Source organism: Numida meleagris, chromosome 16 (genome assembly GCF_002078875.1).
Source record: "Numida meleagris isolate 19003 breed g44 Domestic line chromosome 16, NumMel1.0, whole genome shotgun sequence".
Lineage (NCBI taxonomy): Eukaryota > Metazoa > Chordata > Aves > Galliformes > Numididae > Numida > Numida meleagris.
In genome coordinates, this window is record NC_034424.1 from 6,695,083 (window position 1) to 6,712,389 (window position 17,307).

The following is a 17,307-nucleotide window of genomic DNA, read 5'->3' on the forward strand; positions in this document are numbered from 1 at the left end:
CGCCTCTGCCGCTCCGCGCTTAAAGGGGTCGCGGCGGCCGCCGAGGGGATGCGGCTGTCGCTTGGTTTCCTCTGGCGCGGAGGGCGGGCAAGCCTTTCTCCTTTCCCCCACCCCAGCTTTGTGGGGCTGCGTTAAAACTGTGCTTTGTTTTTCAGCCCAAAAGCACGGCTCGGGCAGGATGCCCGCTGCTCCTTATCTGCTCAGAGAGCTGCCCGTGATTCGCCTTTCCCGGGCCGCGCCTCAGCTGCGGTAGCGCGGCTGGCGGCTACGGGGAACCGCTCCCGCTCGGCTGTGTCCCTCCGCGCCGGGCCGGGGTGGCTGCTGGCGGCCCCTGGGGCTGCGCTGCCATCTGCGGCTTTTCTGTTTCAATTGGTTGCGTACTTTTTTCTTTTTAGGGGGGGGAGGAAGGGGGTCTTCCTGTTTTAACTGGAAACCCTCATCCGGGAAAACCGCAAAAAAAAAAAAAAAAAAAAAAAAAAAAAAAAAAAAAAAAAAACGGCTGAAGCGTTGCGCGCCCGGCTCCGCGCCGAGCCCGTGCTGTGAGGAGAGCGGGGGAGCAACCGCCACCGCCCCAGCTCGGGCGGGAGCAGCGGCGCGGGCCCGTCCCACAGCACGGCCCGGCTCGCCATGGAGAAATACGAGGTGGTGCCCGAGGGGCCCGGCCAGCAGCGGGCGGGGGGATGGCGGGGTGGGCGCCGGTGTAGGCCCGGCTGAGTGCTGGCGCTCTGTGCCCCGCAGGTCCTGGAGCAGCTGCAGCCTGGGGCGCTGGGCACCGTGCTGGTAGCGGGGCTGAAAGCGAAAGGCAGCGCGAAGGACAGATTTGTGATAAAGCAGGTGAGAGGGCGGTTGCTAGGAAAACAAGGCTCCGTCTGCGCGTTCCTCATCGCCGCTGCCCCGTTTGATAGTAGCAGGCAAATGTGGTAGGCAGCTTGGTAAGCTTACGCCTTACACAGTGCTGCGCTTCTGGAAATTACCGGAATGTTGAAAAGCTTATCAGAATACTGACATAGAACTGTGGAAAGTAGGTCTGTCCAGTGCGTTTTCAGCTAAGGGCACTGCTGCTTTGACAGTGCAGGAGGGCTGTCACAGAGTCATTTGTCACTGTTTCTGTCTATCTCCCCAAAACAAGACTGTTCCAATATTAGAGACTCAAGTTACAATTTAAAACTTATGCCAATTCATACACAGTTGTCAGTTGTAATCTCAGCAAGATCATACTTCCTTGAAGTTTCATTTTCGCTACGTTACAACCTCAGCTTTGCCTTCTGTTTGGTGCAGGTTGAATGCATTGATGAAAACCAAGCAAATGAGGCCTTGAAGGAGGTATCTGCAGATTTTCTTTACTAACTTCATTTGCAAAGACCAAGCTTTTATCCGAGCATTAAGTATGTAAAAAGGGGTAGGACAATCTGAAGGGTGTTCTCCCCACCCTCTGCTTGAGTTCAGGCCAGAATTTTTCATTAAGTGTTCCTGTATTTGAATATGTAGATTCACAGTCAAACAAAACTATCGGACACTAAGCTGAATTCCTGTTGCCTTTTTCAACAACTGCAAATAGGTTAAAGTAAGCGGAGTATGTGGGGTTTCTTCCTCAGTATTTTTTTATTTATTCTATGCAGGCAATGGATTTGCTAAAACTTCATCATTCAAACATCTGTGCTTACAAGGAATTGTTTGTGACTTGGGATAATGAGGTGAGAATTAACTAGGATTAGTTATGGTTAATGTTGTAGGCATGTAAGCATTTTTATGTTTAGGGTCATTGGTGTAAGATGCTAAATAAAAGGCTGTTTACTCTGAAATTAACTTGTTTTTTTAATTTCTGAATAAATATGCTGAAAACTATGAAGATATATGGATTGGTGTCCATCACATGGCAGTATTGCATGTTGGCTCAGATTTTGAAATGAGGTTTCTGCTGCTTCTGTTCTATTTTCTAGTACATATATAATTTTAAGCTGCTTTTGTTCCATCTTCTGAAGGAGGCTATAGGAAGGCAAAAATCCTGAGGTTTTATACATTTAGAACTCTGATGAAATTCATGTTGACTATTATGGATGTATATTTGACTTGAATTGTCCTATGTGTTTTCATATAAGAAACACCTGATAACGTTTTGAACAACAGGTACTCTGTTTTTAGTATAAGAAAGTAAATATTGTCCTCTTTAAACATCTCAGGACGCCTTGTTATTGGTGAACATCACACCTACCAGCTTGGCCAAGTCCTTGGTTTTATCTTTCTTACTGGATATGGTATTATCCGCAAACAATTAGCCAATCTTGGTGTAATGTTTTATTGCAGATATCATCCCTGTTCCTTTGTCTGGTAATGCAGCACTCAGGCCAAGGAGATCTTTCATCTCTGATCAAGACAAAAAGGCAGAAGCCAGAGAAAATAGAGGACATGGTAAAATGTACAGAAGAGGCATCAAGCTGAACTGAATGAATCTCACTGCATTTATAGAATCATAGAATCACTTGGGTTGGAAAAGACCTTCAAGATTATCAAGTCCAACCTCAACCTAACCATACTACCCTAACTCTAACAACCCACTGCTAAATCGTGTCCCTGAGCACCACATATATTTCTGTCTTTATATTCTGTCTTTCTAAAAGTCATCCCCAAGACCTTCAAAGCACAGTGTTTTGCTGGAAGGTACTTTTGGAAGCTATCTCTATCTTTGTCCTTAATCACTATGGCATTTCTGTAGCAATAACTCTTTGTGTAGCTTGTGCTCAAGCAGTTACATCTTTCCCCATTTCACATTTTTATCCATGAAGAATATGGATAATCGTTATTGCCTAACACAAAGTGATGAGCATGTTTATCTGCTTGTGGAAAATAGTATTTCCTTATTGGTTGGACCTTACTTCAAACAATGGCATTCTCTTTTGTTAAATGTCTGATTTCTCTGTTACGTTATTCTGTGTATGTTACACTTTCATGTATATACCTATCAACAGGTGATGCTGAAGTTTCTGGGACAGATGGTGGATGCTTTGTTTTATATACATAAACAAAATATTTTCCACAGGTGAGCAGAAATCCTGTTCTCTTTGTTTGATGGGTCGTTGTTCTTTGTTCATTGTTCTGAGTCTGCTGGCTCAGTACAGCTGTTCACTTAAGAAGAAGTGAATTTTACTGTTCAGAATGGGAGGCTAGGAGACAAATTCTGGAATTCATAAACAGATTTATTATTTGTGCCTTCTGAAGTCATCAATTTCTTGAATTTTGTAATGAGTTCCCCATTTGGAAGAGGTATCCTTGGAGTTTGTTGTTTTGAATGTATCGAGGTATGATCATTAATTTAAACAGAATATTGACGCCCAGTGATGCTCACATTTTGGTGGCTGTGATGGACAAGGTATTCTTTGTGTATCTAAAGTAGACAGACAGCCACTGCATTCCATATTCAGATAAATTTTGTGGCAATCACTGTTTTCTAAGCGTTTCACAGTAAAGGAAGAAAAGAATTTTATTTCAGTTGATTACCACTTGTATATGAAAACAAACAAACAAAAAACTAAACAAAACCCAAACTCTCCACTGTGCAAAGATGCTGAGAATGTGTAGTTGTATATCGTTTGAATCTGATTTCACATGCTGATGGAAAATCGTTGTGTTGCAGAAATCTCAAGCCATCAAACATACTTGTGACTGGTGAAGCATCCTTCAAGCTTTGTGACTTCGCTACAGAAACACTTATGACCGATGAATGGAAATGGAAAATAAGAGTGGAAGAAAGTAGATATGTCTTTTTTTGCTTTGCTTTGCTTTTACTGTACTTTTAAAAGGTTCGATTATGGTGGATGTTTTTAATCTTCAGAGAAAAATGAACCACGAAGTTTTCTACCTTTCCCCTCCTCCATGTTATACTACTGTTGTTCAGAAATATGAATAGAATATTCATGGTCAGTTACCTGCAACTTTAACTGTGTTCGGTATTGAAAACTGTAAATCTCGAAGCTTCTCTGCAACAAATACAGTTGGAACCCTTTTCTAGCTTGATACGTGTGCCATAACATCTTGAAAAATTATTTATTAGTTGTAGTGTCTTTCTACTGTAGCATAACAACAGTAAAAAAAAAAAAAAAGAAGAAACAAACACCACTCTCTGCTACATGTCTCTATAACTTACAGACATAAAACTATTGCCTGCAGTTCATGCTTGTACAAGCAACACTGTGTACAGCACAATGTCAGCAACATTACGATGGGATTCTTATTTCAACAGACAGCAAGTGTTGGATGGCTCCGGAAGCATTCCGGTTTTCTTTCAGCGATAAGTCTGACATCTGGTCTCTAGGTTGCATTCTACTTGACATGATGACCTGTTTTGTGTTGAACGTATGTAATAATGTTTCATTATAGCTTTAAAATATGAGCCCACCAGAACATCTGTAACTGAGTGTGGGAAAGCTCTACTGTTACTGTACTATTTACAGGCAGAAGAAATCACTTTGTTACTGCAGGATGTCAGACAAGATAGCAGCCATCTTGAAGCAGTCCTGCCACTAATGCAAAATGGAGATAACAGTCCTGTGCCTTTATTCCCAGTTTTATTCATGATGCTACAGATCCAGCCCAGCATGAGACCCACAGTAGAGTGAGTTCTAGATGCTTTCCCTTTGTGTCCTAAACCCCACCTACCTTCACAAAGGCTGTTTGAAAGGGTCTGAATCAGTTATTTAAAAAGAAAAAAGGTCTAAGACTTGGTGTTTCGCTTTTAGAAACGGGCATTCTGATTGCTGCCCTTTTTTAAAGAGTTATGTGGTAAAATCACATTGCTGGCAACATATTGCATTTTGAAAATGTATACATTTCAACATACAATGGAATATTTTGGTATTGTATCCATTCAAAAAAGCCATTAAGTTAAAGCCCACGTCTGGCTTGTTTGCAGTAAGCCTCTTCATCAGCAGTTTTTAAGTAAACTCTTAAGTTCTGTAAAAAATAAATCTATTCTTCAAACAGTATTATGTGACTTTTTATGTCACAATGAAATGAATCCTGTAGAACTTCTTCTGTAACTTACCAGATCTAATTTGTTGGAACTACTTTTGTCTCTCATAACTCTAGGGATCTGATTGATGTGCCGATTATTGGGGAATGCCTGATTGCTGCTGGTTCATCTTTAGTAAAACAGAAAAAGACTTTGTCTTCCTGTATAATAGATGTGTTCCTTGGGGGAGGAATCGGAAGCGTTCTAGGTAATAAGGAAAATAAGACAAATTTAATATAATAGCTGTTTTTTGTAGGAAGGAAACCAATATCTTCTCTAGTCAGCACGTATTCTACTTGAAAATGAATTATCAGGCTTTCATTTTACTTAAACTGAAATTGAGTGCTCTTTGGTGGAAAAATCACTGGACAGCCTTTTCTACAACCTGATCAGTTTACCAGCCATACATATTGTGCACGACAAACAGGGCCAGAGATAATTTATCAGAACACTTGGGAACCACGCTTACTTTGTATACTAACATGTTTGCCAATTTATGCCAACAAGAGATCTACTCTGCTGTTTTCCTTGTGAGCAAGGATGATTACGTCTTAACGTAAAGAGCCATGTGAGTGATTTAAAGCCCTTTGCCCTGCCTAGGTTCAGCACTCTAACGGTTCCCCAAAATGTGGGTGAAATACAGAGATCACGGAGATGGATCGTAGCAATCTGGAATATTGAGTGATCGATGCTTTAGGGAAAATGGACTTCCCTTTCAACAGTCACAAACTGCGTTATTTCCATTTATGTGAATTCACGTCTTGCACCAAAATAGATAAAGTCTGAGTGATTTTTGTAAGCGTTTTGTTTCAAATGACGAGAAGATTGTCCTTTTTTTTTAATGTAGAATTCATGCAGGCTTTCTGGGATGTAGAAGAAGCGCAGGATAGAGCCATACAGCACCTTGCCCGCTTTGTAAGAGATAAAAGTGGTAAGATACTACTCCATTTATTCTTTTCTTTCCTTATCTTTTGAGATAATGGGAAGAAGAAGAAAATCTCACAACAAGGATAGTGAAATTGCTCTCTTTCTGATCTTTTGAACGTGCTGCAATGGACCACCCATTGAGGTGATTGTGTTGGTACCTGTTTGTAAAAGTTTTTGTTGCAAAGTAGAGATATTTTACTGGATAAGAAAAATGGGCACTGGAAAAAAAAACATAGAGCTGTCTTAATTGATAACTGAGTTGAATGGTCTTGAACTTGTTGAGGAGAGTAATTCATATCATAAAAAATTAAAACACGGGAGTGTTTAATATCTGTAATTAATAAGTGTAGTGGAACTGTTAGGTCAGGGCTTGAGCTGGTGATGGAGCACCTGGTGAAGGGGTGTGGTTGCCCAGGGAGCACAGGCAAATTGTTTGTACCTGTGCTCCCCACATGACCAGAAGGGGTGAACCCAGGGTGGAGCTCCTCTGGGCTCATATAAAGGCTGGCCACTGAAGGTGGAGCATCTCTTGGAGCTGGGCTGCTTCCTGGGGAGGAGTGCTGCACAGCCAGAGAGCCCCTTCACCAGCCGGGTTAGTTCAGTTCTTTCTGTATGTGAATATTGGCCTGCCTCCTGCAAGTACTTTGGCTGGTTTCCTCAAGAACCTGTTAGAAGCAATTTTGCTTCTTTGTGAGCAGAACAATAAAAAAGGAGTATTTTTCTTTTTTTCCTTAGAGTTGCCTTCATCTCCAACACTCTTACTGAAGAAAAGTTTATTATCCTCTTTGGGTGAGGAATGTTTTGTAATATCCCATCGTTCACAGGGACTCAAATTTGTTTGAAGCTGAAGCTCTTATGTTTTGAAGCATAAACATCTTCTGAGCAATCTAAGCAATTGAGACAACATTCAGTTAAACAGTCAAATTGTTTCTTTTCCCCACAGCTCTACGCTATCTGCTAATGTTCACAGAATCGATCACTTGTGCCATGAAGAGTCATGTAGATTCTCTCAAGTTACAAGTAGATGGCTGCAGCTTATTGCTTGAAATTCTTAGTCAAGGTACAGTTCTGAGACTTGTAACTAATGCTGGGTGTTGTAGCCTGTCTCTTTTAGTGTTAGATGTAGGAGATAAGGCTTGAAATGGTTTCAGTGGCTAAATTTAAGGTAATGAAAGAATGTATCTAGCTTTAATAAAAGCCTGGATTCTCATGGGCTTTCTTCAGAACAGACATAAATCAATTCTGTGCTAAAGTGTAAATTTTAAGTCCAGGATACTGGTTTTAGGCTACCAAATCTGTTTCTTATTGTGAATAAGAGATTTTTCAGTGCTTTGGTATTTGAATTTCAAAGCATAAAAGTACATCATTTTGCTTTCTCATATTGTCCCTTCTGCCTTTTTCTTGGCTGTGTACCACTGTAACAACTGACTGTGTTACAGCATTGAGAGTAGTAAGAGTTATGTTTCAGGAAAAAAAAAAAAAAAGAAAATTTTAAGTAACTTTTGGAGTTGCTGTTAGTTGAATGCTTTACTTAAAAAAGGAGCAGGAGGTTCAAACTTCATTCAAAGCCACTGAAATCTCTGTGTTATTGTAATGCTTACATTGACAGCTCTGGAACAGGATGTGGTGATGGTTCTGAATGAGGACGTGACCAACTCTCTGTTAGAGACAGTGAGAAGGCGCTCTGAAGATGAAGAGTTTCTTTCACTGATCTGCCCATTACTGATGATGATTTCAGCTGATGGTTGGTCACTTTAGTGCTTTTTTTTTTTTTTGGAGGGGGGAAGGTATTCTTATTTTCCCACTTTTGTAATCTAATCTGAGATAAAATGCAAAACTCCTGACTTTGCTGAGATGTTGATGTCTGTAGGGAATAGTTTAGTAGTGGTAATAGTTGTAAGATTTAAAATTTTGGGATTGTTATGAATAAGAAGTTATGCTGCTGAGGCTTGAGGCACTTACTAGTTTGTGTGTTACAGAATGGTGCTGTGTTTGACTGCTTTGAAAACAAGCACGAACTGTGCAAATAGCAGTGCTTCAGAAAAATGCAGCATAGAATCTGGATTCTATTTCCAACTGTGCTGTGATGAACTGAAACTTTTCTACATAGTGTCTTCATTTGGTTGGCTTTTTTTTTTCTTCTGAGATCGTAATTGCCAAATAGTTGTAGTATTTTTCTGTTGTTTGCAGTGTCTGTTCAGCTTTCATCAGAAGAGTGTTTTGTAAATGGTCCTGGGATTTAGGAGAAGAGGGGTAACCTGCATAGACTAACTTGTACAAAGTGTCACGAAGGGTCTACATTCATACATGTAAAGTTACTGTGTAAAACCAAATTTTATATGTTGTTTCCCAATTGATGAGGTGATTTCAACTGAGAAGTTGCAAACACTTACCAGTAGGAACTCCTACCTTCTCAGTTCCTCTTCTGTTCTGTCAATTGCAGATCTGTAAGGAAAAGTGATTGGCTGAGCATCTGTTTGAGAGAGTCACTTAAGCTAAATGCTATGCTAAAGTACATCACATCAAAGAATTCAGTCTGTTTTCTTCTTTCTTGTGATATCATGTTTACTGTTTTTGTCACTATTTAAATATGCTTAGTATTATCTGTTGTGAGGACAGTGAGCAGGACAAATACGCTAGATTTCATTGTTTGTTTTTTTTCCTGCGCCCTCTAGAATTTGCTGCGGAAAATCTGAGGAAAGCTGGATTAATTTCAGATCTTCTGTCAATTTTAAGAAAATTTATTCATAATGAACAGATCTGCTACTCTAGCTGTGCAATTCTCTGGAGCTTGGCTGTGAGTGGTAAGTGGAAGACACGCACAATTGCACTTGATGTGTTTTATTTCCTCTGGGTGACAAAATACCCATTTGATTTGTGTGACCAGCTAAATGCCCACCCTGTGGACTGTTTTCAGCCCAACAGGACGTAATTTTTGGAGGATTCTTGCTGTGATGTCCAAATATAATTTAAATAGCAGGGAAAAGTAGTTCCTGGAGAAGTTCAGCTTTCTGCAATAGCCAATATTCTTTAGTAGTACACTGAAACTTGATTTGCATATTTTGAATGCATTCCCTTTGTTGTCTGTGCTAAAATAATGTTGCAATACTCCAGTACCCCCACTCATTAATCTTTTACTGATATAATTTGACATATACTGTCCTTATGATAGTATTACTTGCTTGAATAACTCAGTGCATTTCCTTTTTGTTATGGTAATTTAGAGAACAACGTAGACCAAGTATTGCTGGAAAGTGCAGTCCCCATTATCACTGCGATCATTCAAGAGCACCTCCAGAATGGAGCCGTTCTGAAGTCAGCTTGCTCGGCTTTGTGGGCACTCTCACTGCAAGGTTTGTTTTCCCAGCGTATTTTCATTGTCTCCCCTGCATGGAAGGGGCCAAGTGCTTCTGTCAGTTGGTTCTTGAAATACAGACTGCTCGGCCTCAGCAGGCTCTGCAGGTGGCAGCAGAGTTAGAAACTTGCATCCTCTTAAAACCTCCCTGCGTTCGCTCCTGACAGGGAAATGAAGCTGTTTGGGAAGAACCATGGCAATTATGTAACTAGATACTGTTGCTGTGTGGATACTGCAAGGATCCAAAGCTACAACAGTCCATGTTGTGCAGAGCACCCTGCCTGGCCTCTCTCTTAAGACCAAGAATTCCACTTGTGTTACTCTTACATGCTACTAGTTTGAACACACTCTTATCATGTGTGTATACATACAGCTTTTTTTCTGTTTTGGGCCATTTGCTTTGTAGTCTGGCAACATTTCACATTAAAAAGTAAAACATGTCTCGTTCATCATCCTGCACACAAATGAATGCATCTTTGCAGTACTAGTCTGTTTCTCCCACATGCAAGAATATTGCCGTGTGTTTACATACTGCCCTGTGCTCATGCCATTCTTTCCCCCAAGAAGAGCTGGAAAGGACACTCTGCACTTTCTTTTCTCATTTCTAGTACCTACCAGTAGAACACCTTGAGTGAGTGGGACTCTCCATTCCTTTTAGCTTGGAGAGTGGAAGGAAATCTTGACATAAAAAGATATATCAGAAATTTTTCCCAGACTTCTAGAGGAACTCACAATAAGACTTTATTAGGCCTATATTACTGTCTCCAGGTTTTCACATCCTCTCTTTCTTTTGATGCATAGCTAAATGCCCTTTCAAAAACAGGAGGCAGAAATTGAGGTGCAGGTGAGTATTTAAAACACTGGTGTTTTGTTTTTTTTTTTTTTTAAGGATTTTTAACTGAAAATGACTATGAGCCCACAACAGCGCTTCTGATGGATGTACTTAGGATGAACCTGGAAAGACCAATGCTGGTGAATAATACCTGCCTGGCATTAGCAAGCCTAATAAGGCTATCTGGTAACATTCAACAATTAATTTTTGTTAATTGCAGATCACCTCAGAGGTAGACATTTCTGTGCAGTTCAAGAGTTTGTAGTGGAATTGAGATTGTCACCTGCCCTGCTGTGTTGTTTCTTTCCTGCAGAACAGGAAGGAGAAATAGTGAAACTGCAAGTGCTATTTTTTTCTTGTGGATGTGGTATGCATGTCTGAGAAGTAGTAGATCAGCACAGTCTCATTATTAACTTGGGTGTTTTCACTTTTTATTTACAGTTTAAATGGGGTAAAGCTCAGAGAAACAATAAATACAAAAATATTACCTCTGCTATGCAACATCATGCTGCAGATATAGTTTTCTGCTTGTCCAAACAGTCTTCATAATAGCTTTTAGAAAGGCTGAAAGAATGGATGTGACTTTCTGGAGAAATACTACACATGTGCTGTCAGGGGCAAGGGACAGCAAAGCAAATAACACAGTCTGCAGCTACCAGTTAGTCCAGCAGCATTTGTCTCCCTTTCAGAAATATCAGCTTTCAGATTTATAACGGATTCAAAAGGCAGTGGAATAAACCTGATCAAAGATGCCTACCGCTTTTACCGCGATGATCCACAAGTGGTGGAAAGTATCTGTATGCTGATTAACGAGATGGTTCAGTATGGTAAGATTGTGGCGTTATTCATCCAATCTTTTCTTTTCCCCCCACATTCTCCCCCCCAAAAAAACAAACAGTAAAGAAGCAGCAGCTACTCAGACAAATTAAAATTGTTCTCTGAAAAGACTTTATATAACTGAGGAGGGAGAATGAATTGGAATTGTGAATTCATCCCATTCTTTCTTGTCCTTGAATAATTACAAATGCCCTTGTAATGAACAAATGTTCTAAATTCATCTTATCTTGCATTCTATTTGTATAGATCTGTTCCTGTTCTGCTCCCCGTCCCTGCTAAAACCACTGGAAATGATACCAGTAACAATGCATTATCCTTTTCATTCATGTTCTAGATGACATTACCCTGGATATGGTGTCCCAGAAAATGGAAGAACTGCTGTCTGAAATAAAGGGCCGGTTTCCATCTAGCATGGTATGTGGAAGTCACTGTGACAATAAAAGGGTGCTTGCTTAATGTTACAGATTTCATCACTCTCAAATAGCTGGAATTACATAGTGCAGAACTTTACAGAAGAATTGTGTGTGTATGCTGTGAAGAGTGAGGCTGTACGAACATTTCTAACTTCATAGAAAACAAGTGGTTGGAAGGCCTTTCCTTTATGCTCCACGTTGCAGTTTTTTTTTAAAACAACATTTTGCTTCTTGCAATACTGCTCTGTGTTAATTTACTACATAAGACTTGAGTATATCACATCCTTAAAAAACAACAGCAAACAAACAAACAAAACCCACTTCTGATGGTTTGCCTGAAGTTAAATTCCAACACACAGTCACTGCAAAAAGAACAAACTGTTGAAACACCAGAAACAGCAGTTATTTGAGCTGTTTAATGTTATTCTAATATTTCTTTTACAATGGCTTGCCGTCAGCCACCAATTAGATAATTAATAGGTGTCTTTTTTTCCAGCAAGCCAGTATAACTGGTTAGTCTTACAGCCCTGTTTTTTTAGTTATGCGTTTAGTCTGCTTACATAATTTGTCTCAGGCAGATGCAAACTAACTTGTTCTCCATTGTCTCCTGCGGGCACTGCCTGAAGCATATTAATGAAAGCTGAAGCTGTAAGTTAGTGCATTAAAAAAAAAAAACAGAAATAATAAGAAAGCTGCTCCCTTACTTGTAAATGCAATTTGTTTCCCATGTTCCATGATGACAGACAAGGCAGACAGACAAGACCAGAATCTCTTGCTCTAGCAGTACACTGTGCAGCATGCAACTGCTAATTCTCTGAAACCTGTACCTTGCTACTTTCCACTGCCTATTTAGATTATTTAAAGCACAGCATTAGTACATTAGTATTCAGTCTGATTACTACAACTGCTTTGGATTTTGCAGAATCAAGCCCCACATATGTTTAAAACATCACTTGCTTTAAAGGCTGATTTTAAACACAGTGTTCTTTATTAATAAAAAGTATAAAAATAATTGAAACAACAAAGTAGTCTTATATTAATCAATTCTCATATTTCTCCCCAGGAGATAATGACCCTTGTGGATACAGCACTTTTGAAACTGGAGGAGTAAAGTAAAAGCTTTTCCTATAAGAACAAGACCTGTAGGCTTCTGGTTCAGATATAAAAGCCTGGATCCTTCTGAAGTATTTTACAAGATATTTCTCAAAAGAAAGATTAACATTGGGCCATTAACAATACATAAACAATTCTATGTTCTGTTGATTCAGTTACCACAACTGTGAGACTAACAGCAATATTTAAGAACTTGCCTTACTTTGTAGACTTTAAAAATATCCAAAATAAAGGTTTTAGTCTTGAAAAGCAATAACATTTTCTGCCTCCATCTATCATAATGTAAAAACTTTCTCTTTTTATTACTCATTCAGTATTTATTTCCTTTAGAGTTGCTGATGAAGTACTTCACAAATACAGGCATCTGTTACAAGTATTGTTCAGTTAGGTCTGTGTACTGTCCAGAAAGGGGATACTTGTATGGCAGTATTCACATACTCTCTGCTGTTGGGTTTTTTGTTTTTGTATTACTTTATGAACTTGCTGCTGTTGGTTGCTCTCCCTAAATTTGCCTGGAATCTGACAATAAAGCAGCAAATGCAGTTAAAAAACACAGTGTAGAATCATTCAAGTTTCACGGTTTGTCTTTAGATTTGTTCTTAAGAGCAGCTTCCCATTTCTTTTTCTCTAAGGTGTATAGTCTCATAGCTGCTTGTGCATCCTGAATCTAAAAGAAAACAGAAGGTGAGGCTTAAAAAAACATGGCTGACAGGATTTAAGAATGTTATTGTTAATAAACAGTGAAATCTTCCATCATTTTAATACATCCTTTCAAGTAACATTTCATAATCTCCTTCTAGATTCAGAAGATCTTGAGTGACTACTGGAGGGAGGTGAATGTGTAAGGCCCACTGCAAGGCTGTGCAATGTTCTGTCTGATTGTGACTTGGAAAGTCATTATGAAAAAATAATCTTGATTATGCTATCTTGGAGATAACTTTACAGTTTGCTTGGCTTTTTCAACTCCTTTACCTGTTAGTTTCAGTTTTTCAGTGGATAAGAGGATATAACTGCTGAGAGTAGGCTCTCACTATTTATGCATTTATTTCTATCCAATCCACTGTAGCACAACAGTGCAGTATGTTGCTTTTAATGTAAGCAGTTGGAACTTTGACATTACTTTTCTTCCTGGGGATCATAACATAACAAGAATTAAAATGAGTATTTTTAAATACAGTTGACTTGTGCAAAAGAAGCTTATGAAAGTAAAGAATCCAAGTGGTATGAAGCACGTACTTCCAAGAGAGCTTAGATGGCGATCTTTTCACATGATGGTATCCAAGCAGAGCTTGCTGACTTTCATTGAGAGGCTAGAATGAAGGCACAAGACTCTGGGCTGAACTCTGATCCCAGAACCAACGTGTACCATGTTGTTAATCTACCCTAAAAAGCTACGTTGGTGAGATACGTACCGAGCAGTGCTCTGATGTCTGCACTTGAACACCTAGCAGTGTCTCACAGAGCAGCTTCAATGATGGCCGTGCGCTCTAGAAATACAGAACAGAATCATGCTTTCTCACACTGCTTGAATTATATATGTGTATATATACAGCCTCTATTGGTGAACTGGCAAGGAGAACTAATAAATTATGAGGCTTATGTACATTTGTATGCACTGCTTAGAGGATTTTCTGTGTAGCACCATAACCCTACGGTTTATGTCTGAGGTGCTTTACTGTGCAAAACAAGCTGAATATGCAGTTATAGGACACTGCTTTACATTTCATACCTTTACTTCTGGAGTCTAAGTAGAAACTTGAAACCATCTATTTTTTTATATCCAAATGCAAATGATACTATTAAGAGTATCACATAAGCCTTACTGTAATTAGAACTGTATAATCTTATTTTGCTATTCTGGAAAAGTATTATGAAGACCATGTAAGCACTATGGAGTGGGAGGACTGCTGAATTTTGTGCACAAGTATCACTGATAATATTTGTAATTAACAAAGTAACTTTGCTGTACTTCAAACACTAAATAAGCATTCAGCTAGACTCGTATTTACAAGCAACAAAAAGTAGATATCTCTGTTTCAGACTGGAAAGAAGAAACAGGGATGAGTGAGCGAGCTAGAAGCTGGGAGGCAGCAGCTGAGGAATCAGTTAATAAAGGTATTATTTCCCATCACTTTCTTACCTTGACTCTCTGTCTGAAAGGTTTATATCTTTGTGTGTCACGTATTTTCTTCTTAGGATGATCAAGAAATAGGACCTGAAAGAAATTATATTTGCAGTGTAAGGAGTACTGCTGCGTGACAACTTACATAGCTGAATGTACAGCTTCCTGCTGTGTAGTAGCCAAATCAGTGCTATTAAGGTCAGTGTGGAAGCTGAAGATCTTGGTGTGCCAGTGAACAGGGCTACACATGGTACAGCATGAGAGGACAAGAAACTGAGTTAAGATAGATTAGAAATTTATTAATTTTCAGTGTTTGGAGCCTTGTCTTCAAATCAGCAGCGCATACCTTTAAGTCATTGTGTAACGCATGCCCAACTAAAATCCTTCCATTCAAGATATCAGCGACCTCCTTCTGAACTGTTTTAAAATCTTCACCTAAAAATATCACACAGTGAAACACTTTCCATTAGACAACATAAAACATCCAAGCAACCTACAATTAAAATACTGCATCTTTTTTGTGAAGACAGTTATATCTTTGGGACTGTAGTTACATAAATTTGTACTGTACACTCAATCCTCTGCTTGTTACAAGAGCACAGACGCTTCCATAAAGAGCACAGCAGTAAAGGAAATAAACTTCCAAATTATTTCCATATCATAATTAACAAGTATAATTCTTCTGGGATGTTAGTTGACCACTTCGTTAAAAAAATAGTACTTCTTCCCCTGATTTTTCATGCCATACAGACTAAATTTCATTTTTTGAAACAGGTCTAACAATTTTGCAAGCTCGGCCAAAGCCATTTTGTGGCAGCCTGTTAAATTTGCCTTCCTTAAAGAATGTTTTGGGAAAGAACTCCTACCTCTCTTCAGATGCTCAGGACGTACGCCACTCACAGCAGTTCTGTAATCCGTCACCTCTTCTGTAGGCTTGACATACTTGTCATAAATGCATTTTCCAAACCGGTTCACAATGGACACACGAGCCACAATACTGTCTTCGCCGTTGGGTCCCACTCCCACCATCTCACAGTCCAAGGCTACAGCTCTTGTAAGACTGAAAGAAAAAAAGATAATTCAGTGACACATCTGCTACAGTAGGGACCGCGTAGTGAAGTTACAAGGTTCACACACTGATACGAACAGGAAAAGCTCAGCAGTCTGACTGTCAGCAGACTCGGATGTCAGCTTACACTTTATGTCTGCGGTTCAAAGTTATTAAAAGATAATCTTGATATCTCTGCAGCCAGGCTTCCTGCTGGAACACCACTCACCCTTCAGAAGACTTCTCTTTAACCAGCACCCGCTCCACAGACTGTTTGGCTTGGCCTGGTTCAAGTCCCAGTTTCCTTCTAGCAACTTCTGCTGCTTCAGGTCCTATCGCTGCTTCAATATCATTTGGATCAACGTCATCAAACCAGATGTCAGGCCTGGTAAGTGTAAATTTCATTACGTTAAATAGTCTTAAAGCGACTGTGCATCTCTATAGCGTAGGAAAAGCAGATCTATTTTTTAAATCAAGAAATTAGCTCTCTGAAAAGTAGTCTAGTTCTGTCATCTATGCAGATTAATTGCTGTATCTGAGGAGGGGCAGCATGCATCTTCTGTTGCCTGAAATCTAGTCTGGAAGAGCACAGCTATTTGGAAAATACTTCTCCGTACACCTCCCAAAATAAATTTTCATACACACGTATCGATGCTTGATGTACTCACTCTTTGGTCTGCTGTGCTGTATCTTCAGCTTTCCTCTTCTTGTGTTTTACATCGCTCTTCTCCTTTTCAATATTGCCATTCTTCCTTTTTTCTTTGCAGCCCTTCCCATCGCTTTTGGTGCCGTTCAAATTCGTGTCCCTTTCAGCCCTCTTGGGTTTGGCCTCAGCCGCAGGAGGACTGCCCTTAGCAGAACTCTTGGCCCTTTTATCTGTGGATTTAGGCTTTGAATTCTTGTCTGTTGCAGCCTTCTTGGATTTCACCTTGGCCAAAGGAGGACTTTGTGCAGTAGGACCGCTGTCCTTTTTGTTTGTGGGCTTGGGCTTCAACACGCTTTCATCCCCAGTGCCAGCTGGAAGCTGCTGGCTGTTTCCCTCTTTGAGCGGACGCTTCTGTTTGGTGTATGTTTGAGAGGAGGAGAGGGGCTCATTCGAGGTACTTGCCTTCTGCTTCAGTAGCTAAAATGGCCAAAGAAAAACGGGGAAAAAAAAAAAAAGAGAGAGAGAAAAAGATTATCTCCTTGATTATCTCCCTTTAGTTCTTCCCTGACATCACTGCTCCGAGGATGGAAGCAGACCAGGGCTCTGGCTGGCTGCAAGGCCACGTCTCACATCACATCCCCGCGCGTTATTCTTAGACACAAAGAATCTTTTTAAATTATTACACCCAGAGCGGAACTGCGTGAACGAAGTGAACAGCAGCCGGCCCGGCTCGCCCTCACCTCCTGCAGCGCCTTCCAGTTGGAGGAGAACTCCTGCGGGTTGCGGGGCAGGGCCGCCACCGCCGCCGCCTTCGGGCCTTTCTGCGCGGCCGGCCCCGCGTGCTGCCCGGGTCCCCGCCGGCCTCTCCTCCTCCTGCCCTTCCCTTGGGCCGCCGCCTCCGGGCCGGCTTTCGCCATGCGGGACCGGGAAGAGGGACGGCACCGCGGAGTGAACGGCGCAGCGCCCGGCGGGGAACGGTGCCCCGCGCTTTGCGTTCCGCTGCGGGGCC

At 40.5% G+C, this 17,307-nt stretch overlaps 2 protein-coding genes across 7 annotated transcripts; one reads left to right on the forward strand and one right to left on the reverse strand.

The window, feature by feature from the left end:
- Positions 10–12,740, forward strand: STKLD1 (serine/threonine kinase like domain containing 1). 6 transcript variants are annotated; one of them, XM_021413852.1, is made up of 19 exons: positions 10–372; positions 739–834; positions 1,279–1,323; positions 1,620–1,694; positions 2,305–2,409; positions 2,967–3,037; positions 3,632–3,747; positions 4,238–4,350; positions 4,449–4,609; positions 5,083–5,213; positions 5,853–5,936; positions 6,876–6,992; positions 7,542–7,676; positions 8,608–8,736; positions 9,157–9,285; positions 10,177–10,305; positions 10,809–10,946; positions 11,291–11,370; positions 12,433–12,740. In XM_021413852.1, exons 4-19 carry the CDS (start codon positions 1,623–1,625, stop codon positions 12,478–12,480), a joined length of 1,758 nt encoding a protein of 585 aa, XP_021269527.1. In that variant the 5' UTR covers positions 10–372; positions 739–834; positions 1,279–1,323; positions 1,620–1,622; the 3' UTR covers positions 12,481–12,740. The 6 variants fall into 6 exon arrangements, 5 of the variants coding, with proteins under 5 accessions (XP_021269527.1, XP_021269528.1, XP_021269526.1 ...); XM_021413850.1 differs by lacking the exon at positions 10–372 and adding an exon at positions 454–642; XM_021413853.1 differs by lacking the exon at positions 1,279–1,323.
- REXO4 (REX4 homolog, 3'-5' exonuclease) lies at positions 12,327–17,300 on the reverse strand. Its single transcript, XM_021413857.1, has 8 exons — positions 17,039–17,300; positions 16,321–16,775; positions 15,882–16,037; positions 15,471–15,664; positions 14,951–15,039; positions 14,623–14,697; positions 13,895–13,969; positions 12,327–13,149 (listed from the first exon to the last, which is right to left on the reverse strand). Exons 1-8 carry the CDS (start codon positions 17,213–17,215, stop codon positions 13,057–13,059), a joined length of 1,314 nt encoding a protein of 437 aa, XP_021269532.1. The 5' UTR covers positions 17,216–17,300; the 3' UTR covers positions 12,327–13,056.

Excerpts from the sequence above, each read along its gene's own strand:
- REXO4 (XM_021413857.1), bottom strand. The coding sequence starts at position 17,215 with ATGGCGAAAGCCGGCCCGGAGGCGGCGGCCCAAGGGAAGGGCAGGAGG. Across the intron at positions 16,776-17,038 it reads ACTGGAAGGCGCTGCAGGAG|CTACTGAAGCAGAAGGCAAG; the intron begins GTGAGGGCGAGC and ends TGGCCATTTTAG. Across the intron at positions 13,150-13,894 it reads AGACATCAGAGCACTGCTCG|ATTCAGGATGCACAAGCAGC; the intron begins GTACGTATCTCA and ends GTTTTCTTTTAG.
- STKLD1 (XM_021413850.1), top strand. Across the intron at positions 1,695-2,304 it reads TTGTGACTTGGGATAATGAG|ATATCATCCCTGTTCCTTTG; the intron begins GTGAGAATTAAC and ends GTTTTATTGCAG. Across the intron at positions 10,947-11,290 it reads TAACGAGATGGTTCAGTATG|ATGACATTACCCTGGATATG; the intron begins GTAAGATTGTGG and ends TTCATGTTCTAG.